Source organism: Carcharodon carcharias, chromosome 15 (genome assembly GCF_017639515.1).
Source record: "Carcharodon carcharias isolate sCarCar2 chromosome 15, sCarCar2.pri, whole genome shotgun sequence".
Lineage (NCBI taxonomy): Eukaryota > Metazoa > Chordata > Chondrichthyes > Lamniformes > Lamnidae > Carcharodon > Carcharodon carcharias.
The window spans coordinates 3,030,189-3,053,622 of record NC_054481.1 but is presented as its reverse complement, the minus strand read 5'-3'; the positions used below and the strand labels follow the sequence as shown (position 1 = coordinate 3,053,622).

The 23,434-nt window shown below is 47.4% G+C and overlaps 1 protein-coding gene across 2 annotated transcripts in view; it reads right to left on the bottom strand.

Moving 5' to 3' along the window:
- clec19a (C-type lectin domain containing 19A) overlaps nucleotides 1–23,434 on the bottom strand; it is a 66,543-nt gene that overhangs the window by 18,308 nt on the left and 24,801 nt on the right. For both annotated transcript variants that reach the window (XM_041205784.1, XM_041205785.1), the window contains exon 3: nucleotides 14,589–14,682. In XM_041205784.1, coding sequence (XP_041061718.1) covers nucleotides 14,589–14,682 — 94 coding nt within the window. The remainder of the gene's footprint in view (nucleotides 1–14,588; nucleotides 14,683–23,434) is intronic.

The window sequence follows — 23,434 nt, the reverse complement described above, 5'->3', positions numbered from 1 at the left end:
TTTAATTGTTTTATCAGCAATATGGTAAAGTAACAAATTGATGGTGAGCTAATCAATTGTTTTCCTCATGAAACTAACATAAACCTGTCCAAATAACACAATAAAATTCTCACAATAAAAATTAAATAATGAATGGATCATCACAAATAGGTAATCAGTTTAACAATACAGGAACCTTTGGGCTAAAAATTCGATCGAGATGCACAATTACCCTGTGCCCGATCAAGATGAAGCAGACAACATGCATGAGTGCTGCACGATCATCTCAATGATTGTGCAACCCAACATGAGACACACTGCTGGCTGGCTGCACTCTCAGAAGCACGTGCAGGACTAGCAAGACTTACAAATTACCAGACCTTCTTAAAGGCAGCCTGCCCCTCTTAAAGGGGAGATGCATTCAGGCTACAACAGCTTTTGGAAGAGTGCGTGAAAGGATTTTAGGGAAGGAATAATTCTATTAAGGAAGCAACATGTAAGAAAAAGGGCTCCCAGGATCTCCCAATGCCGTCCTGGGAGCCTTAGTACAGAAGTTTGAAGGAAGGAGAAGAGGCCATGTTTCCACATGGTGCCAGGGTGACCTCAAGGCACACCCTGTGAGGGGATGGGAGCAGCTGGCCATGCAAAACCTGGCTACGGTGCTGCAAAAAGTTCAATGACTGCACACAAGTGTTTAAGGTCAGCGAATGCATATTCACGTGACATCTCCTAATCACCACCCCACCAGCCTCACACACTGCTCAGTGCAACACACACCCATCACTCACTCATCCACAAAGATAGCAATCAGGGCTCGAGACTTTTTAAGATCCTTGAGGAGACCAACAAACTAAAAGAAACTAATTTACCGAATGACCCCAAAGAAAAAGCCCATGGACAGGATTTAACTTTTTATAACTTCTACTTTAACAATCAAACCAAAATTAAGCTTGAACTCACAGGCAAATTGCAGTTAATATAAACTATAACTTACACTTGAAATAGCAGAAAAAACAGAGATGGATCTCACAGATTTCTCCGATATCCATTCAGCAAATATGGCAATATCCTGAGCCACAAAGTCTTTCAAAACTCTGTCTTCCTCAGGTAGAGTTCTAGTTCCTTTACTTGGAGGCTTTAGCCACCGAGTTCCATTCAGCAGCAGTTTTACTCCACCCAGGTTCCAAAGGAAAAAATTCTACCAAAAGGCATTCTTTTGCAGATCCCTCTCATCTCCACTCATGGATCCAGCTTTTTGGGACTTTTCCAGCTGCACCACGACTGTCTTCTCCTCACAGCCTACCTGCACTAAACTCCACAGCTGAGATCATCCCATGGCTCTGCCTGTTGTCTAGTTTCAACCAGTTTCTACTTCCCTAGCACCTGAAGTCATAGCCCAATCTCATGAACCCAAAGTCTTACTTTGAGATTGTTGGGCATGCCCACCAAGCACTCAGGAGCAGCTGGGGAATGGCCCACCGTCCGTGATTGGCCTCCGACTGCGATTTCACGCTGACTGGCCAATTAACAGCCAGCCAGCGCAAAACGCACGGTGAAAGACTCAGTGCTGCCAGGGTAGGGGTGCAAGGAGAGCGAGCGCTGAAGTTTGCACAGGAGCAGGGGAGCATGCAATGAAAGTTCCCTGAAGATAGAAAGCTTCCTCAGGGAGCTGCAGAACTTTAAACCCTTAAATAAAGATTTTAAAATCTCAAAAAAAAATTTCCACACACAAGAATCACTCACCTAAAGTTGTTGATGATAAGAATTCTGCCCAAATGTTTTTTTAAAATTATGACTGGAAACCTCATCCCGCCCTTGGATGAGGTTTCCTCAAAAACCCGAAGACTACCTGGCTGTTTCGCCCGCTTGCCAACCATAAGGTTGGACGGGCAGTGAAAAATAGGTTAATAGCCTTAATAGGCCCCTTAATTATCAGTGGGCGCACTGTTGACTCTCGTGTGTGCCCAACAACTGAAATATCGTGTGAGTGTGCAATAACATCAGGACACTTGCCCGATGCCATCACGCGTTATTTTACGCCCGATCGGGTTAGGCACCTGCCTGTGGGAAGTAAAATTCTGTCCTTAGCTTATCTTTCAGTCAGAGACTGTCTTGAAAAAACAAGCTTTAAGAGCAGAGTTAGTGCACACCCAACAAAACAATCGCTAGGCTATTTATGCAGACAACAGCTTCCCCACTGGGAATCCTGCAAATCCAGTCCCGAGGAAGAATCATATTGGACTCAAAACGTTGGCTCTGTTTCCCTCTCCACAGATGCTGTCAGACCTGCTGTGCTTTTCCAACACTTTCTGTTTTTATTTCCGCAGTATTTTGCTTTTAAATTAGGATTAGGGTTCAACTTCCAAGAATTCTTGGAGTTCCACATTTCCTGCAAGGAAGAGTGCGTTTTCCTGCAGGTTAATTCACTTTCTCTCAAAAGATGACCCTTTGCATTTTGCGTGATCTTTATGGTTCTTTCCTGTTCTTTGAGATGTTGTTCTAAATGTGCTGAAAACATTGACGTATTTCCTCCTGCTTTTTCCTGAGTTGCTGACCATCCTGTTGGCGTTTCTATACTTGTCGCCTTTCAGATTCTTTCCACACATCCTCGGCCTTTCTCGGTTGGATATCGTCATTTACAGTTGCACTTGTAACAATCTCCCTCCGTGCTCTCCTTCTCCCTTGCAGTGACCTCCTTGGTCCAACGTTCGGCGTTGCCCCTGCTCGCCCACTCTGTGGCTGCTTTCCAGAATCTGCGCAGGATGGTCTGCAGTCTGGGCCCCAGGGCACCATTCGTGAGGGGTCCGAAGGTCTTGGAACTTGATTGGGTCTGATTAATCCTGTCAGGAACAAGATGGCTGACTGGTGGCAGTCCATCTGGCTGCCACGATGAACTGGAAGGCGTAATCCCTGGTCGCGTCACTTCTTGTCCTCTGGATTCAGCAATTTCACTGCTCTCCTTTGAAGCCACACACCAGGGGGTGGGTGGCCGGAGGGGGGGAGTGGGGGAGGGGGGGCGGTTTCTATGCCAGGATTGGGCAGGGGCAGGCACAAGCGGGCGCGGAACCGATCGCTACCTGCGGCCGGCTGCGCGCCACCATTTTATACAGGCGGGCCCGTTAAGGCCTGCCCAGCGTAACGTGCAGCACCACCTGTGTGCGGGCGGGGGAGGAGGGAGAGTCAGGGGGCCCTGCGTGGCAAAAATGCCCCTGAGGTAGCTCCGTGCCTCCTAGAGATTAAATGGATTAGAAAACCTTTTAACAAATAAGGTAAAAATTTACTTAAATACGCCCCCTCGGGTGACCGCGTCACATGAGCTGGGGCCGTGTTTGTGAAGTTAGCAAAATTTATTTATTTATTTATTTCGTAAAAGCTTCAGGAGGCCTCATCCTGCCCGTGGATGAGGTTTCCTGAAAAACGCAAAGGCCGCTTGGGCTCTTCGCCTGCCGCCAACCTTAAGGTTGGACGGGCACCATTCTTAGCCAGTTTAATCACTTTTTTAATGGCCTTAATAGGCTGTTGATGACAGTTTGGTGGGCGCACAGCTGCAGGGGGTGTGCGCCCACCGAATAAAATATTGAAATGACATCGGAACGCATGCCCAACATCATCACACATCGTTTTACACATCAGCGTGTCAGGCCCGCTCTGCACACTGACTGGAAGATTCAGCCCCAGGTGATCATTCAGATTCTGCACCTCATCCTCACACACTTCCCAATGCTGCAAGCCTCCCTCCCATTCACATTGACATCCCGCAGTTTCCACATCCTTTCAACAATTTAACTGTGACAGGAACATCATCCCAAGCTCTCACCAACCCTCTGCCTCCTCTCTTGCAGGACATAACTGAAAGGAGTAGCAGAGTACTGGCGGGGGGACAGGTACACTTGTCTTTCCTGACCCCTTCGGAGGAGATGCTGCTCCACTTTCTAGGGCCAGCAGTCACCGAGGCCACTGCATCTGACCTCATCAAGAACATTCAAGAAAGATGCTTCATGCCTTATGCACCTTCTCAAGTTCTGCTTCTCCTTCATCCTGCTCTCCATCACAAAGTGTAAGTGACAGATAGTGTGATCATGAACCTTTTGCCTTTCACGCCCCTGCCCCTCACCCCAACCCCCCCACCTTCTGTTTCTACTTCCAAATGTCCAAGACCTCCCAGCTGGCCACCTTCATCACAAAATGCACGAGCTAAGAGCAGATATCTGATGAAGAAGCAGCATCACTTGATCTGAAACTCACAACCAGAACAGCTCAGATACTAACACTGTGCGAATGGAGGGCGGTGTGGAGGAGGGATCTGCATGTACTGAGTCAGTTAGTATAAATCACCTACAGCCAGGCTACGAGGGAAACTAGCACATCAGCAAGATCCCCGGGAGGTGAGGCTACAGACAAGTTTTACTGCAGTGGACTGGGATAAGGATTTCGACATGGAGCACTTTTTGGAGAATGTTGATGGGAGTACGCACAGAGATACTTGGTGCACCGGCAGATTGTTCAGGTCCTCTTGTCATGGTGAAGGAGCACAGAGGAGCGTGGCTCCAACTCGGCATTAAACTTCACACACCGGCTTGGAATCCTTCCTTTCTTTTAGAAGTGGTGGAGGCAACAGGTTACAACATTAAGTATGTCAGTAGGTAACCTAATGAATGTACTGTCTACCCCTCTGTGCTAATAAAATCATCAGATCACTCTGATATTCAGTTCACCCATCAGATGAATATCACATCTCATGGATTCCATTCTGATTAAAGCAATGTGGGGTGTAGTGACGTTGCGGACGATATGATAATGAGGAAACATAGAGTATTATTGGTTTTACCTATATCTTATAACAATCAGATTTTCAAAATGGCAGCTGGTGGCAGTTCAGCTGCTGAAGACAGGTCAGTGCTGAAGGTGCTTTGAAACAGGAATTAATTGCGTCCGCCCTCTATTGAGGGCCGAGAAAAACCCAGACGTGTTATATTTCTTATCAAACCCACATGTGGTCATTTTCGGAACTTTGTGGTTAAAGATTATAGGTATCGATAGTTTTGTTCAGGCAATTCATTTTGTCTGACGGATTAAATTTCAAATTGAGTGTCAATTCTTCAAAGTTAGTAACAACACATAAGGAAGAACGTTTTTCTGAGTTGGCAGTATCTTGCTGTGGGAGTTTATCAGGATATATAAAATTTTAGAAGCCAATACTTATGTCATTCCTCCAAAGATTGTATTTTTTCTAACTAACAAGAGCCTATTCTTCTTCTTTCGAGCATACCATTGGCAGGATTAACTGCAACAGCATCGTTGGGCTGGTTTATTTGGTTAACCCTTTGCTCTGTCTAACACCCCACCTTGCTCTGACAGGGATCTCTGTGAATAAAACTGATTAATAAGTCTCTTGTTACAAGAGTCTTGCATGCTTAATAAGATGTAAATTAATTGTCTTCCTAATTTGTGATGTTGTGAAATCCTACACACTGTTTTCTAACCAGTAGTACTTTTACTGTTAATCATACAGGCAGTCCTCGGACTTACAACATAATTGTTCCTAAAACCATGTCTTAAATTGAAACATCATAACTCGGAACTGATTTTCCCATAAGAGCAATGTTAGAAATGGGGAATTGGTTCCTGAACAAAGGCCCAATACCCTATTTTCACCAAAATAGCCCAGAATTTTGTACTCAATCTGTGAAGAACGAGTAATATAGCAACAATAATGTATTTAAGTAGTAAATAGCAATAAAGTTGAGATTAAAAATCACATAAGCTGAAAGTACACGTTGAAATATAATACAGTGCTGTACTGTACACTGTACATTACCCCTATTTACAAATGATCTAAGAAGCATAGGCAAATTTTAAAGCCTTAATTATTTTTTACATACCATTATTATGGCAAAGGAACGCTAAATGGTAAGAAAAAGTTTGAAAGCACAGAGATTCATCAAGTAAAAAAATAGCTTCAGAACAGCAACTGAACATCTTGAGTCAGGAAGATGGGCAGCACAACGTCAATGCGCACAAATGAACGTTTGAACTTGCTCACTGGTGCGGTGTCGAGAAGTCAAAACCAATGTGGGAAAGTCAAAACAAGGTGTCAATTTATAAATGTCAAATAAGTGCCAGTCGTTGTAACTCGAACATCGTAAAGCCAAGGACTACTGCCTGTATTGCGAATGCTAAGGAATGCTCCTCCCAGTCATCCATTCTCTCCAGTTGCAGCTTTTGGCCCATGTGGAATGTAGGTTTATATGGAAAGTGTAATTTGCTGAAAACACAAATAATATGGCTTGGGAGAGCGCCCAAATTGTAGCTAAGCAACAAAACATTGATTCTGCAGTTTTTTTGAAGATTCGATTGCAGGAGCCGTTTTAGTTGAGTGGTTTTGAACACCTTGGTAACTGGGCAGCCTCTCAAAAAATGTTGGTTGTGTGTTGCATGATTTTCTGCGGTGGGCAGTTTACTGGAGCATAGGTGTTAGACTTTCATAATGGGCATGTTTTGTCCAATTTACAGACAGCGTTCTACATATAAATCATAAAGTACAGACATTAACACCCTGATTAAATCCAATTCTCAATATAAAAGGTTCACAGCTTTTGGATTGCAATTTTACACATGAATCACTCTTCATCCTAACTGTTGAAAATGCTGCTAATGATTGGCAAAACATATTGGAAATAGCTCATTGACAGTTTTGTGTTATGAATCAATCTCTGGTGATAGGACAAGGTGATCAAGCAGCTAGATGATAGCAACCAAGATAAAATGAAGGGGGAAGATGGGGCATGAGGAAAGGAAGGGTTAAGATGGGAAGAATGAGGAAGAAGGGGGGAAAGTGTGTCGAGAAGAGAAGAGAGCCAGGTGGGTTAGATGATGGCAAAGCAGAGAAAGGATGGGAAGCAGAGAAGGGAAGGGTGCAGTTGGTACTGAGGAACAACCTCTGGTGGAGTATACAATTGAAAAAATATATCAGTCGGAGGAGATTGGAAAAGTATTTCCGTGGGGATGGGGAGAATTATCTCAGCGGGGAGGAAAGCACCAAGAGTGTCTAATATTCCAATGAATGAGGTGGCCCAAATTTTTAAAACATTGTAGTGATTCCATTATTTAAAAATTACACCGTCCTAATTTTACAACTCTTAATAGGCCCTAACATTATTTTTCATATAATTAGATCCTAATTATTCAAACAATGGGCTGAATCATCCCCAGAACTAAATGCGGTATTGGGCGGGAAAAAGGATGTTTTACCCCGGCCACAATGGTGGTTTTTGCGCCATATCGTCCATTTCCCACCTCATTAATTATGCAGGCACGGAAAACACACTGTCTCGCTGGTGTGCAGCCTCTGAACCACCCTCCATGCTGTTACCTCACTGTTTCCTCACTCTGGGCGCCATATCTAAACAGCAGCAACCCGCACAGTTCTCAATGCTTGCAGCCCACGACTGCTCCAGTGAAGGCATGACCCTGAAAGCCAAGAAGAGATCAGTGACCCATCTGGGAATGTCTTTCGGAGGCACCACCACGATGTCCTCTACCCCCGCTTTGGCCACAGCAACCTCATCACTCCGGCTTGGGAGGCGGTGGCAGTAGTGATCAGTGCCAATGCTGCACAGAAGAGGTTGGCCACTCAAAGCAGAAAGAGGATCAATAATTTCATCTGTGCCACCAGGGTAAGGCAACCATCTCATCACTCTAAACTCACAAACCCATCACACATTCACTGGCATCTCACTCACTGCCAGCTCAAGGGACATCACCACTCACTCTCTCACACACACCCTCACATCTCCATCTGGCCTCATCTCCTCTGGAGGCTGCCTCCTCAGCCCTCACCATCTTAAGGCCGCTCACACAGATCAACATGTGCCCCACACACACCCTGAGATACCCTCCATTCCCAGTACAGCCCTTGCCCTGAAGCCTCTTCCCTTGCCTGAGGCCACTTCTCCCCTTCCCCAAGCAAGCCCCAGCCCTGCAGCCATTGAAAAGTCACACCTGCCTGATGGCTGGTCTGGTGGGTAGAGAGCTGCCTGTGAGCCCCCTCTAAAAGGGCTGGATTTTCAACTGGGTGATCAGGCATAAAACCTATAGGCCCGAATTTTACTTTTGGTGGGTGTGCCCGAACGGTGAGCCTGGGAGCAGTTGGGAAAGGGACTGCCGTCTGCGATCAGCTCCCAACCACGATTTCACGCTGGGTGGCCAATTAACGAGCAGCCGGCGTGAAACAGAAGCTGAAACGCTTAGCGCTGCCGGCGGGGGGGTGGGGGGGGGGGGGCGGGAAGAGGGTGAGCGATGACCTCACCGCGGGTGTGGGCGAGCGCAGTGAGAGAGCTCACCGAAGGCGGACAGACTGCCTCAGGGAGCCGCAGACCCCAAAACCCATCAAATAATGTTTTAAAAAGCTGCAAAAAAAAATGTTCATGCATCACAATCAGGTACCCGAAAATATAGCTGATAAAAATGCTGTCCCATAGGCTTTTATTTTTTTTTTTATTTTATAACGGAAATCCCATCCCCCTCTTGGATGAGGCTTGAGAAAAATGTAAAGGCCGCCTGGCCGATTGACCCGTCCGCCAACTGTAAAGTTGGACGGACCATGAAAAATTGGAGACAATTGCGGCGTTAACGGGCTTAATTACCCTCTTAACTGTCGGCAGAAATGCTTCAGACTTTCACACGCGCCCACCAAGTGAAATATTGCGTGAGTGCGCGCTGACGTTGGGACGCTCGCCTGACATCTTCTTGCGCGGTTGAACGTGTCGGGCCCACGCCTGCCTGTGGGACATAACATTCAGCCCACAGAAACTGCCAACATTTCACTTTCGTTTACCTCAGCGGGAAGGAAAATCTGGCTAATCCCGAATCCCAATTTTAAACACAGGTAGCAAGTTGAAAATCTACCTCAAAATGTTATGGAACAAGGCAGGATGGTAATACTAACATTAGCAAAGCGAGGCGGAGGGGCATGTCAGTGGGGTGGTGAAAAAAGCCTTTGAGACACTTGCCTTTATCAATCGAGGCATAGATTACAAAAGTAGGGAGATCATGTCGGAGTTGTATAGAACCTTGGTGAGGCCACAGCTGGAGTACTGTGTGCAGTTCTGGTCGCCACATTATAGGAAGGATGTGATTACACTGGAGGGGGTGCAGAGGAGATTCATCAGGATGTTGCCTGGGATGAAACATTTAAGTTATGAAGAGAGGTTGGATAGACTTGGGTTGTTTTCGTTGGAGCAGAGAAGACTGAGGGGCGACCTGATCGAGGTGTACAAGATTATGAGGGGCATGGACAGGGTGGATAGGGAGCAGCTGTTCCCCTTAGTTGAAGGGTCAGTCACAAGGGGACACAAGTTCAAGGTGAGGGGCAGGAGGTTTAGGGGGGATGTGAGGAAAAACCTTTTTACCCAGAGGGTGGTGAGGGTCTGGAATGCGCTGCCTGGGAGGGTGATGGAGACGGGTTGCCTCACATCCTTTAAAAAGTACCTGGATGAGCACTTGGCACATCATAACATTCAAGGCTATGGGCCAAGTGCGGATAAATGGGATTAGGTAGGTCAGGTGTTTCTCACGTGTCGGTGCAGACTCGATGGGCCGAAGGGCCTCTTCTGCATTGTGAGATTCAGTGATTCTGTGATTCATCATTGAAAACCCCTATCACAATGTCACCTCCATGAATTTTCACAGGATTACCAAGAACTTTTGATAGATTTGGAATGGAACATTACAACCCACCTACCGGCTTTAATGGAGATGATTTCATCGGGGTGAAGTTGCAGGCTGTGAGGAAAGGTGGTCTACAGGTCGTTGAGAACTCATGTCCCCTGCTGGTGGGTTTTTCAGGAGGTGGGGGGAGAGGGCCTGTAAAATCCCTTGCATGGCCTTCCCACAGGGCTGCTACCCCTCCCGACCTCTCCACATTTTACACTGGAATAGGTGAGGCTTAGGCCAGTCCACCTGCCCTTGCTCCAATTGAATGGCCCATGAATGATCACTTAAAGACCGGTTCTCACCCAGCCTCAATTTTCAGGCTGGCAGGAGGAGTTCAGAGTCAGCAAGGAAGCCCAGAAAGTGACCCGGTTCAGACCTCGGGTGGTGAGGCAGTGAGGCACCTCCCAACAACGGCCTCCTATCAACATCAGCCATCCCACTAACCTCCCCCACCCACCCCCACAACAAGGTCTGGCCCCTGCGGGTGCTCCCTCCCCACCCAGTTCTGCCCACCCCCTTGGGCCTCCCTTCCCCTCCCCTCCCCACCCTGAGACCACCCCCCAACTTACCTGGTCCAGGATTCCTGGGACTTAGATTCTGGAGACTGCTTGCAGTTCCAGTCCTGTCCACTGCAGCTTCTGGCACTGTTGGGACTAGAGAGCTGCCAGCCAATCAGATTGACCGCTGACTCTGTGAGGTGGGACTTCCTCCCGAGTGAGGGGCAGAGAGGTGCACCTCCAGAAAATTAACCCTTGTTGAAACGTTAAATGGCTGTGGGGCCACCTGTATTGGTGGCAAAGTGCTCGGCGCCAATTCTTCGGATGGCAGGAAGGGAAACCCCACCATCGTAAAAGTCCTGGCCAAGGAAATTAAGAAATAATAATCCAATAATGAATCAAAAATATTGAAACCTGTCTGATTTGGTTGAGTAACAATGGGAATTATATATCTTCGATGGCACTCATCTTGTTTGTCTACAAGACTCTGTCTGAATCAATTAACAATACTTATATCTCTAAGTTAGAAGCTCAAATCCTGCACCAATGCAGTTTGCGTGGTCAGAGGTGCTAGCCTTTAAGGGAGGTGGCAAACAGAAGCTGCTCTGTCCTTTCAGGTGAATGCTGAAGATCCTCTGGTTCTCTTTGGAGCCGATCTCAGCATCATTCCTTCCAACTGCAAAGCTGATCAACATGTCATCAAGCCAACTGTGGAATTTCACTGCACGGACTTTTGCTCCTGTGTCTGTCTACCTAACAACAGTATTCACTGTGCTCTAAGAGTTGTGGCAGGGTGCTATATAAATGTAAATCCTTTCACATGGCTTATCCTCAGTTCAGTAAAATAGAACACATGCTTATCATCGAACACAAGTAACAGCTTTAAACATTTTTTCTCAGTCCATTAAGTCAATTGTTTAGAGAAGAATATCCAGCACTCCTTGAGTTTTGGTTTAGTCAGACTCTACTGGGTTCTGCTTCATCCCACCTTACACAACATAAAACAAGGTAATAATCGAGCAGACTGGGAGAGCTATTAAAAATAACAGAGGGATACAAAGTGATAAGATGTCAAAAGGTAAATTTTAAAATAACATCTTGAGAAAGAGAGCGTTGAGGAATAATACAGGTCCATTAAAGACAATAATGGATAACGGGGAAGTGTTATGAAAGCATTTCACAGTAGACGGTTAAATGCAAGGAAACATTAAAATAAGTCGAGGAGCAATTTATTGGTTTTAATATAATTAATAAGAAAACGATAATAAGGAAAATAATAGGATTTAAGACAGACAAGACTTAAGGCAATCCATATCCAAATGCAGGAAGACCTGGACAATATCCAGACTTGGGCTGACAAGTGGCAAGTAACATTCACACCACACAAGTGTCAGGCAATGACCATCTCCAACAAGACAGAATCTAACTATCTCCCCTTGACATGCAATGGCTTTACCATCGCTGAATCCCCCACTATCAACATCCTGGGGGTTACCATTGACCAGAAGCTGAACTGGTCTAGCCATATAGATACTGTGGCTATAAGAACAGGTCAGAGGCTAGAAATCCTGTGGCAATTAACTCACCTCCTGACTCCCCAAAGCCTGTCCACCATCTACAAGGCACAAGTCAGGAGTGTGATGGAATACTCCCCACTTACCTGGATGGGTGCAGCTCCAACAACACTCAAGAAGCTTGACACCATGCAGGACAAAGCAGCCCCCTTGATTGGCACCACATCCACAAACATTCACTCCCTCCACCACCGACACACAGTAGCAGCAGTGTGTACATCTAAATGATGTACTGAAGGAATTCACCAAGGCTCCTTCGACAGCATCTTCCAAACCCACAACCACTATCATCTAGAAGGACAAAGGCAGCAGATAGATGGGAGCACCACCAGCTGGAAGTTCCCCTCCCAGCCACTCACCATCCTGCCTTGGAAATTTATCACTGTTCCTTCACTGTCGCTGGGTGAAAATCCTGGAACTCCCTCCCTAACAGCACTGTGGGTGTACCTACACCACATGGACTGCTGCGGTTCAAGAAGGCAGCTCACCACCACCTTCCCAAGGGCGACTAGGGATGGGCAATAAATGCTGGCCCAGCCAGCGAAACCCACATTCTGTGAATGAATAAAAGAAAAGACAAATCTTCAGGATTTGATGCTTTCACTTTGGATCCAAGACAGACAATTCTGAATATTTTCTTAATGGTGCATACTGGGAACTGAGGATGTGCATGTGGTCAGGTCAATAAACTCTAAACAGAGGCACAGAGTCATTAAAAAGACAAATGCAATGATTGTCTTTAGCTCAAGGGAATTTGGATAAGACGTATTGCAAATTCACCAGAATTATAGCAGGGCTAAAAGGTTGAATCATGAAGACAAATTGCATCAACTTGGTTGTTAGTCCCTTGAGTTTCAAAAGTCGTGGGGTGATAGATTTGTGGTGATGAAGGCAATAAAAGAATTTGATGTGGTAGGTCCAGAACAGTTCATTACTCTGGTGGTGGGGGGGGGTGGGTGGAATGTAGAACAAGCAGCAGAGGGCAGGGGGGAAGTGGGGGTGGAGGGGTGGGGGCGTGGGGAGCAGGGGCTGGGGGGTGCAGAATTCAAGAATTAAGTCAGTAATCGTTTTTCCACATAAAAGGCACTGGTAACCAGGAATCTTACCCCCAACTGGTTGTGGATGCTGGGTCAACTGATAATCTCAAGATTGAGATTCACAGATTTTTATGAGGTTCCCTTTAGGGATGAAAGGTGAACAAGTGGAGCTGAGAAGAAGGGAAGCCACAGTCTAATTGTAGGTAGTACAGGCTCGAGGGGCCGAAGGGAGTGTCTATTCCTGTTCCTCCTTTATTGTTTTTCTCAGAATCCCCTGTTATTTTAAATAGGTCAGCAACCACGGTTTATTGATGGCGGGTTTTGTTCTCATTCTGGTCCCTTGTTCACACAAAGCATTCTTACTTATCTATATGTTGTCTTGAAAAATATTTTATGATTTCCTCCGAGTGGACAAAATAACTCAAATCAAATAGACAACAGCTGCCGCCAAAAGCGATTGGCCGATTGTGCAATGATTCTCAACGAGGAAAATCCAATCCTGCAGAAAAACGGGCTGGAATTTCAAGCGGAGTCAGGAACCCGGCACGTGGATGAATTCTGGGTCCCGACCTCACGTCTCAAAAGTCTCGTGACACTAACTTTAAGTTCACCCATTGGCCAGGAGTCGGGATTGGAGCTCAACCAGTAATGCCAAGTCCGCCAGGAGGTAGGAGTTGTTTGTCTGGTGTCAGTGGCAAAGACAGGTGGCATCCATGCTGAGAGTTGCCACTGTCTTGCCAAGGAGAGCAGGCAGCCATTCAGACAGCTGGCACCATTGATAGAGCCGGAAGTGACCATGAGAAGGTCCCACACTCACACCGGCACAAGTAGGTCCCAGAAAAACTTGTCAAAAGACAAAGAGAGGGAAGCTTTGAAATAAAACAAAAAATGCTGGAAATACTCAGCAGGTCTGGTAGCATCTGTGGAGAGAGAAACAGAGTTAACGTTTCAGGTCTGTGACCAGCCACCAAAACCGGAAAAAGATTGAAATGTAATAGATTTTGAGTAAGGGGTGGGTAGGACAAAGACAAAAGGAAGGTCTGTGACAGGGTGAAAGTAAGGAGAGATTGAATGACAGGAGAGTTAGTCTTCCGGGGCTAAAGGGAATGGAGGTGGGGCAAGAAAAGGAACAAAAGATGTGCCTGGAGCAGGTGTGCAGCTGACAGAAAACGAAACTAAGAGAAAAAAGGAAACATTCAAAGAAAAGAGGAAAAAAGTGGGGCAGATATTATGGTCTTAAATTGTTGGGCTCAGTGTTGAGTCCAGACACTGTAAGGACCCAAATCGAAAGGTGAGGAGCTGTTGCTCGAGATTCTGTTGAGCCTCACGGGAGCAGTGAGCAGACTGAGTGCAGCAGACTGAGAACAGAGATGTCAGTGTGACAGCAAGGTGGAGAAAACATGCAACAGGCCGTTCGGGTTCACCGAAAATAACGTTTAAAACTTCAATTCTGTACTAGAGAGGGATCCTTAACAAGTCTCTTAAGGACATTTAGGGGCCGGTAATCGATGACGAGTGGGTTTGAAACCCCCACCCTGCATGTCTTTTCAAAATTGCCAAGTGTCCTGGATGTGTTGGGATTCAGAGATGATCTTCAGGACCGTGAATTTCAAATCCCACCCACAGTGGGTGCCAACCTCGCCATCCTTCGAAAATCCAGGCCCCTGACTTCATATTCATTGTTACTTTTTGTCTGAGATAGTAACTGATCTGCAGCATTAAATACATTGAAATGCAGCAGTACTTTACTAACTAATTACCACCAGATACTTATAAATTGGACTTACCACTCTTCTATCATGGAGACCTATCCAAATATCGGTAGGTATTCCAGGAACGCGACTGTTAACCAAGTCATAAACAAACACATTCTCTTCCCAGCTAATAAAGAATAAAACAGACAGGTTTTTAGTTATAAGTAAGGTTGGCATACAACATAGAACCAGCATTCCTCCTTCAAAAGCATTTCAAAGATACGCTGGAAATCAAAGTGTTCAGTGTGAAGTTCCAGTAGTCGCTGGGTAGTAGAACATATTTAGGGTAGAGTTTCTACTTTTGGTTCACAATGAGGAAAATATGCCCAAGGTGCGCTTGAAATTGTACAGGTTAAGTTTGGCTGGAAGAGGCCCCGTGGTGTCCCTTTCACAAAGAAACAAAAGGTGTGCCTGGGACAGGTGTGCAGCTGACTAAAAAGGAAAAAAAATGGGCCAGATATTCGGGTGTGAAATTGTTGAACTGAATGACAGCGTCTCGGAGACAGAAGCTCCAGGTCTGAGTCCTACTTCAGGAGTTGTTGGTCAAGGAAGGTGTGTTCATAACGCGGCCAAGAAAGGCTGAGTATCAACTTGTAAATCTTTCCAACACAGGCCAATGACAGGTAGAAAGTGCAGGAGAGATCAGGAGAGGTCAGCCATGTGATGGAAAGAACATTGGAGCCTCCACCATCATTATCCATAGCCCCAGACTACAACATGCCTGTAAAAGTGTATGTTGTCATAGCATCTCAAGCTCCTTGCTGGTTGGCTCAGTTGGCTGGTGTGGATTAGATTGGTGTCAACAGCATGGGGTTCGATCCCCATTCTGGTTGGAGTGGATTCAGGACCTGCCTCCTTACCCACCCCATGGGATGCTGCGGGTCAGACTGGCCTTTGGGCAGAGAACTCATGAAGGGAGGGAGGTTAGGCTTCAAGTTTATGTGAAAATTAATTTGCATAATCACAAACCTGAAATTTCCATTAAAGTATTCCTGGTGTGGTTTTATTAATAAAGCTGAAAACAGGTTGATCAGCAAAAATAAAGTACCCAGTGTGCCATCTGTAAATAATTCAATTTAAAATCACAGAATCGCTTTATGTCCTTTCATAACTATTCAGAACCATTCACTGGTCTACATCAGTCAATTTCCTGGTAAATTATTTTGTGACATTAAAAAGCTTTTAAAACGTGCCTAAGAAACAGAATACAATTTAAGGAGCCTTCCTGGGCTTTGTAGTTGTTGCAATCTTGCAATTCCGACCCGGGGTCATGGTCAGTTTTGTAGTTTGGGGCCTGAGCCAGGTGAATTGAATCTCAAACCATTACAAAATATTACACAAAACAACAACATAAGTAGATTTGAATGTAACTTACATTAAAAATTTCCTGGGGCAGGATTTTCAGGTCTGGCCAATTAACAGCCAGCGTGTAGTGCGTGCTGAGCAGCTCAGTGCTGCTGGGGTGAGGGTGGGAAGAGGGCAGGCGCTAACATCAGCGTGGGTGTGGGCCAGCGCTGAGAGAAAACTCCCTGAAGGCAGAGAGCTGCCTCAGGGAGCTGAAGACCTGAAAAGCACTAATTAAAGTTTCTTAAATCAGGAAAACAATGTGTAAGCATCAAAATCAGTCACCTGAACATATGCCTGATAAAAACGCTTTCCATAGATTTTTCTTTTTCTTTCAAATAACAATGGAAACCTCATCCCGCCCTTGGATGAGGTTTCATAAAAAATGCAAAGTCTGCGAACCATAAGGTTGGACAGGGCCATGCAAAATCGGAGACAATTGCACCTTTAACTACCTTAATTAGCCTCTTAATTGTCGGCTGGTGTGGACAAAAGTCGGAAGTATCGCCCGGACGTGTGATGGCGTTGGGAAGCTCGCCCGATGTCATCTCGCGCAATTTCATATCCGATCAGATCGGACACGCACCCACCCGCCAAGCTAAAAATTCTGCCCCTGGTCTTTTGTGCTGGTTTGGTCAAGTCGAAAGATATTATTAAGAGAAACCTGACCCTATGAAGTTACTTAATCATGACTTTGAAAATATTGCTGAAAAGAAGAGACTTTTTTTAAGCTTTATGTCTTGCACTCATCAGGACAATTTGCAAGAATACCAAATGTAAAGGAAACCACAATTTATACTGTGTGAGAAGAGAGTGCTGATTGGTTGGCAAGTGGACTCTGGTAGGGAGAGACATTACCATGGAGAATGCACCAGTTGGTGGTGACTGACAGTTAACTATCAAGCATTGTTGAAATTTAAACCAGGCAGCTTGACTCTGATTGGTTAAGGCATTGCCCTGAGGAATGAACTAGCGAATGGCTGTCACTTATTTTGTTTAGCTGAAACAGGGGCAATATATGTACATGTTCTTTCTGTCTGCAAAGAACAGAACCCTGTCTATGTAGCTTCCAGCATACACAAGTGCACCATACTGCGAGGCCAATTGTGTTTTAAGGTTTGTAAGCACAGGCTGGTTGGGTACAGTCTGTACTCTGCCCATTGCTAATGGCAGAAGGGGACATGTTGTTTGATATGATCCACCAGCATCTAATGTTGGACACTGTGTTTTGAGTTTTGCAAGCAACAGACCTCATTATATTCGCTGTCCCTCTAAGTGTAAAGGCCTACCATCATCCACCTACTCCACAATGAGATACAAGCCTTGATCCTCACTAATGGAATCACCATGGTCCCTATCTTAGTGAAAACTGAGGTCAAACTGAGGTCAAACAAGGCACCAACACTCTTCTCCATTTTCCTTACTATAACATTCTACCTCACCTCCAAAAAATTACCCACAGACATGAAGATAATCTAAAGATCAGACAGGAAACTATTCAGCTTATGCCTTCAATCCAAAACCAAAACCACTCCAACCTCAGTCATAAAATTTCAGTACACAGATGAGGCTCACCCAGAAACTGGGCTCCAGGTCATTGTCAACTCCTTCTCCGAAGCATTTGAGAAAATGGGCCTTTCACTAAACACCCAGCAAACTAAGGTCCTCTTCCAACCATCTCCCACAGTACATCACCTCCCCACATTGCTTAAGATCAGTGGCAAGATCCTGGAAAATCTGGACCATTTTCCGGATCTCGGGAGCCTCCTCTTGACGAAGGCAGACATAGATGACGAAAATCATCATCGCCTCCAAGGTGCCACCTCAGCCTTCGACCGACTGAGAAAAATAACATTTGGGGACCAACAAACCTGAGACTAGTGTCATGGTTCACCGAGCAGCAGCGATCCCTGGGCTGCTAAATGTTTTAGAAATTTTGGGAAGCACTTGAGAAGTACCACCAGCAGCACCTTTGCAAGATCCTCCAAATCCAGTGGCAAGTAAGGCAGCCCAACAACAGATTCCTCTCCCAAGCCAACACACCCAGCATCGAGGCGCTAATCACCCTAAAACCAGCTCTGCACAGAGGGACATGTAGTTTATATGTCTGACAGCAAAGTCCTGAAGCAACTGCTTTACTCAGAACTCGGCCGTGGTAGGAGATTCCCAGGAGGACAGTGGGGATGCTTCAGGGATGTCCTCAAAGCATCAATCAAGAGGCCAAACATTTCCATCGACTCATGGGAGGCCCTGGCTTGTGACCGACCAAAACGGAGAAGGCTCATTTGGAAAGGCACCAAACACATTCGCAGAGGCAAAGTCGAGGTGTTGGAGACAGCGCACAAACATCCCGATAACCCACCTGCCTGATCCTCCAATCACCACCCACCTTGCATGTGGCCGTGTCTGTCGATCACACGTTGGACTTATCAGCCATCAGACCGGAGTGGAAGTGAGTCAATCCCAAGACATTGCTGAAGAATACGGTCCCAATCACCAATTAACTATGGGCGGAATTGTCCGGTCCTGTTGGTCGAAGGCATCACGGCGGGCATGGGGGAGAATTCAGTGTGAGGGGCAGAAATCAGTTTCACGCTGGCACGAAATCACAGCGGGATCATCTGCTGGTGATGTGAATCTTGCTGGAGGCTGGCATCCTGCTAATGGGATGCAAAGTAAAGCCCAGCCAGAATCGTCCCTCCATGCCCGTTTTACCATTACACCAGCGGGAAAACACGTGGCCCAGACCACACTTGGACAGGCGTGTGTGATGTGCAGAAGTTGGGCCTTACTGTTAGGGACTTGGTCACATCGCAAACATTGAGAAGATGCTGGAACCTGACAGCTCCTGGACCCTGGAGGAACATGTGCATCGCCTGCTGGGGTGGATCCTCATGGACATGGCTCCATAGTGAAGCAGCTCTCAGAAGGTGGGAGGTCTCCGTTGGGGGTCTGGGGTCTGCTTTGGAGCATCATGGTCTTGCTGCGGGTGTTTGGCATTGGGGGCGGGGGAGAGGGTGGTTTAGGTGTGAGTGGGAGAAGAAGGTGTACCGGGGGGTGGGGTTGGGTGAGGTTGGGGGTGGTGGGGAACAAAAGGTGTCGGGGGGGAGCGAGGTTGGGAGGGGGGGTTAAAGGTGTCGGGGAGGAGGGAGTACGGGGGAGGAGGGTATAATGGGGGAAGAATGCTGTAAATGGGGAGATGAGTGTAATGTGGGAGGAAGGTGTAAGGGTGGGAATTCAGAGAGGGGAAGGTGTCACGGCGAGGAGGGTGTATGAATGGAGGGGGGGAGTAAGGATGGAGGGAGGGAGTAACGGAAGGGCGGGTGGGGAGTTGTCCAGGTGAACGTGCGCACAAAGTGGGGGATCTGTGGAATCAATGACTGCCTCCGGGGAGTGACCTGAGGGTGGGTGTGTTAGGAGGGAATGGTCAAAGCGAGAAGGGGCAGAGAGAGCCGGTAGGGTGGGAGGCTGAGGTTGCGTCAGGAACGGTAGAAGGGACACGGAGGCAGGAGGAGGTCAATGGGGATGGGGGTGGGATTCTCAGGAAGGAAGGGAATGTGCACATTCACCTGGACATCCTGGAAAGACGAGGGTTCAGGCTGGTAGGTGATGGTGGGAGGTGGAAGGTGATGCCGGGGGGGTCGACAGTGATGGGGGAAATGACACGGGTGCCTAGGGGAGGGGGAAGGGTGGGGAAGTTGATCCCAAACTTCACTATGGCCATAGCTGTGGAAATGGAAAGTGAGCAGAATCTCATGTTGGACGGGGACAGGAGCTGCTGGGAGTGTGATCAGTGGGTGGGCGGAGAGACAGGTCGGCTCAGACAGACAACAGAAGGAGAACCCAACAGGCAGCGTTGAAAATACTCGGGACAGTGAGGTGAGTGTGATGGACGAAGGCTCCGCGTGTGTGGGAGAGGCTGGTACGAGGCTCCGAGAGACCCTGCCACAGACACACTTCTCCCTCCAGAATAACCTGTGGACTGGCTTCCTGCAGCTGAGCTGCTGGTGGGTTGGTGGGTGGGGGTGGTGGGTGCAGAGGGAGGACTCGGGAAGTCTGTCAATGTAGCTGAAAGACAACATCTCACATTATTCAGCGAAAGTGAATATATTTTCAGGTTGTAAAGTGACAAAATGTGTTCACCTGTGCAGCCACCTGTGATCAGAAATCCTTAACTTTTCTAGGACTACCACTCCTTATCGGCGCTGCCCTGACATCCTCAGAGGGGTGGGGATGGCCTGTGTAATGGTTGGCCCTGTTCCCTCTGATGACTTTGGCGTTGGCCCTCTGGAGAGCTGAGGCCTTGAGGGCCTGGCTTGCTTTGCCTGCCCTCCTGTGGGTCAGCTGCTCCCTCTGCGGTGACAGAGGATGAAGTTGAGGGGTTCACAGGCGAAGGGGACTCGGAGAGAGAGGACAGCTTCTGGGATTCCGGAGTGGATGACCCAGGGGTGTCCAGCTGCCGATCCTCCTCTCTTCGGGTACCTGAGGGCCCCAACCTGACTCCTTGAGGGAAAGGAGCACTCGGAGGGACATCAAGCTGCCCCGTTTCCCTCTTGTGTTGTCACTGTAGGAACTCACCCATGGCTCCTGTGATGGAGAGCAGGTCTGCGCACATCTCCATGTTCTGCTGGACCAGGGTCTCCATGGCATCTACCATCCTTCTCACAGAGACCTCCATACGCCCACATGTGGGCACCACTTCATCAGAGAGCAGATGGACACACTCCAGTGACTCACGTACCTCTCTGTTGAGGGCTTATAACAGCTCTGTGTGATGTTCCCATATCTTCTGCTGACTCTCCACAAAGAGTTGGAAGGCCAAATCCAGAGGTTCATCATCTGACTCGGACCTCACAGATGCCTCTTCCCCAAAGGTCCTTCGAGTGCTGGGGAGCTCGGCTGAAGCTGCTGCCTCCTGTTGCTGTGGACATGTGTCTGTGCAATGAGCACCAGATTGTGAACCTGAGCCTGCTCTAGATCTAGGTCCAACCGAGGTGTGTGTCTCTGCGCTGGTGGAGGGTGTGGGTAAGCGCTGTGAGGGGTCTTCCAGCTGCTTATTTCCAACTCTTCAATGGAGGAGGTGTCCTCTTGGCTGGAGGTGAGGACCTGGATGGAGCTGAGAGACTGGCTGGCTGAGGGTGTCGGTCACTTGACAGAGCTCCCTGTGACCCAAAGTAGAGATAATTAGTGCCTGGCAGCAGAGTCACAAGCAGGAGAGAGAGAGACACCCACAGTTGCATTGAGAGAGGGACGATGTGGTGCCGGGTCTTCATGTGGGTGTTCGCCACCAACCTCACCGTCACTGCAGGCACAATCCACACCCTCACCACTCAGCGTGATGGCTGCTCCTCAAAGTGAGTGAGGGGCCTAATGTGGGCCCCTTCACCCCCGGTCTGGGACCTCTCCCTGCTGCTGTGAGTCAGCTTCTCCTGCATGGAAACAGATGGAGAGAGTGTGAGTAGGACACATGGTACAGCGTGGAATGTTTGTGTGGTGAGCGGAGCCATGGACAGGATGTGGACACAAGCTCCAGAGGGTATGAGTCTGATGGAGATGTGAGGGTGTGTGTGAGAGTTTGTGGTGTTGTCCCTTGAGGTGTGGGATCCCTGTGGATGTTTGATGGGTTTGGGAATGGCAGAATGTATGAGATCATTCACCCTTTTCCTGCACTGGATGGTGCTGAGCGTCACTGGCACAGCCTCCCAGGCCGGATTGGTGACTCTGGTGGACCTCGTGCGGCCAGAGTCGGGGGTAGAGGACATTGCGACCTTCCACCGCGTCCAGCAGGCACCCAGAGAGACGACGCTAAATTTTGGGCTATTGTCTTCCTGGCTTTTGGGGCCATCAGTTTCCTGGAGCAGTCCTGGTTTGTAGACATGAAGTCTGCACCCTGGTGCAGTTTAAATATGGCGCCCGGAGCGAGGGAGCACTGAGGTCACGGTGTGTCAGGCAAATCCTAGCCTACCCGCCAGCAACCTGGTGTGTTTCCCGTGAGTGCATTAGTGATGAGGTGGGACATGCTGGGAAGGGGGTGATACAGTGTAAAAATCCACCATTGAGGCTGGCAGGTGAAATGTCTTTTTTCATGCCTGCTACCACACTGAGACAATTCTGCCCTATCTCTTTGTGTTGTGGATGGTATGATGGTTTGGAACAGGTCACAATCGCTCCCTGGGTATCTAGCATTCACTGCAATTGTTACCATACACTGGCTGGGAAAATGAAAATGAAAGGCTTTTTGCTTTCTGTATTGAAGGGTTTTTTATTGGGGAGTTGGATTAGTAAATGCATTCTATAAATCGCTCCTTTCACCTGTGGGAATCCTGCTAGATTAAAGATGTGGATAACTCTGTCTGTTGGTTGTTTCCATTGAAAAGAATATGTACTGCAAAGTCCTTGTGAATTACACACTTACGATATTGATGAGGTGGTAAATATAGTATAAAAGGTTAACAGGATGGATATGCTAATGTATGATGTAGATGATGATGTATCACTGACATCAGTCAGTCATGTGTTAGACTCTCACTAGAGAGGCTGGAACACCATGCTCAGAAACTACTTGCCTACTCTCTAACCTCTTTAGATGTATTATTAATAAACAAGCACCAGAGTGTGACTACATTCCAATAACCAAGAGCCATGCCTAGAGTCCACAGACCAGAGGGACCATCCAAAACATGGTGGCAGCAGTGGAGACATCAACGTAAAAAAATACATTGGTGCAATCGACAGAACCACAGGGTGAAGAAAAACCCATTAGCAGCTCGTACTTCCAACTCATCGGAAGGGGGCAGCAAACTGGAGAGAGGTAATGATGACCATACCTGGTGAGCAGTCCCTGCTCCTACCCTGCCCATTTGACTGTCTCAAGGGCCCACAGGGAGGGCAGAAGTGGGAGTAATGGAAATGCCATTTCACCTCGATATCGAGCAGCTTTGAGCCTTCACAAAGAAGCAAAAGCATCAAGCCAGTTCCTTTCTTTATGCTGTAGGTGCAGTAGCTGATGGCGTTCTCCAGAAACAGGGAGTGGAGGAGTCTATCACAGAGCTTGACACCTATTTTAGCCTGAAGCAAAACAATAACAGAGCAAGCACTTTTCAACCAAAGGTTGCAATGACCTGGACAACTGATTAAATTATTTCTCACTGACCTATATGGCCCAGCTAGCTCCTGTAGACACGGGGTACTGAAACACAAGCTAATCTGTGATTGCATAGTCATGGGCGGCTGAGATGAAAAACTCCTCAATTTTCTGCAGACCAAAGATGACCTGACTTTAGATCAGGTGGTCCCAGGTATGCCAGGCAGGCCAAGCTTAGAGAATTTAACGTGTTATAATTCGGCACAACTCCGAGGCTTCACATGACATCATTGACTGAGTAGGCCAACGGGCAGTGGCCCATAAGAATGCCTGCCAAACTGGGCGAAAGGGCGGGAAACCTGACAGCTGCAGCCATTTTGAAACGCTTATGCTGTGGCGCAAAGAGCCAGGACAGTTCCGGGACTGCCCAGCAGGGAGCGCAGAATTCTTC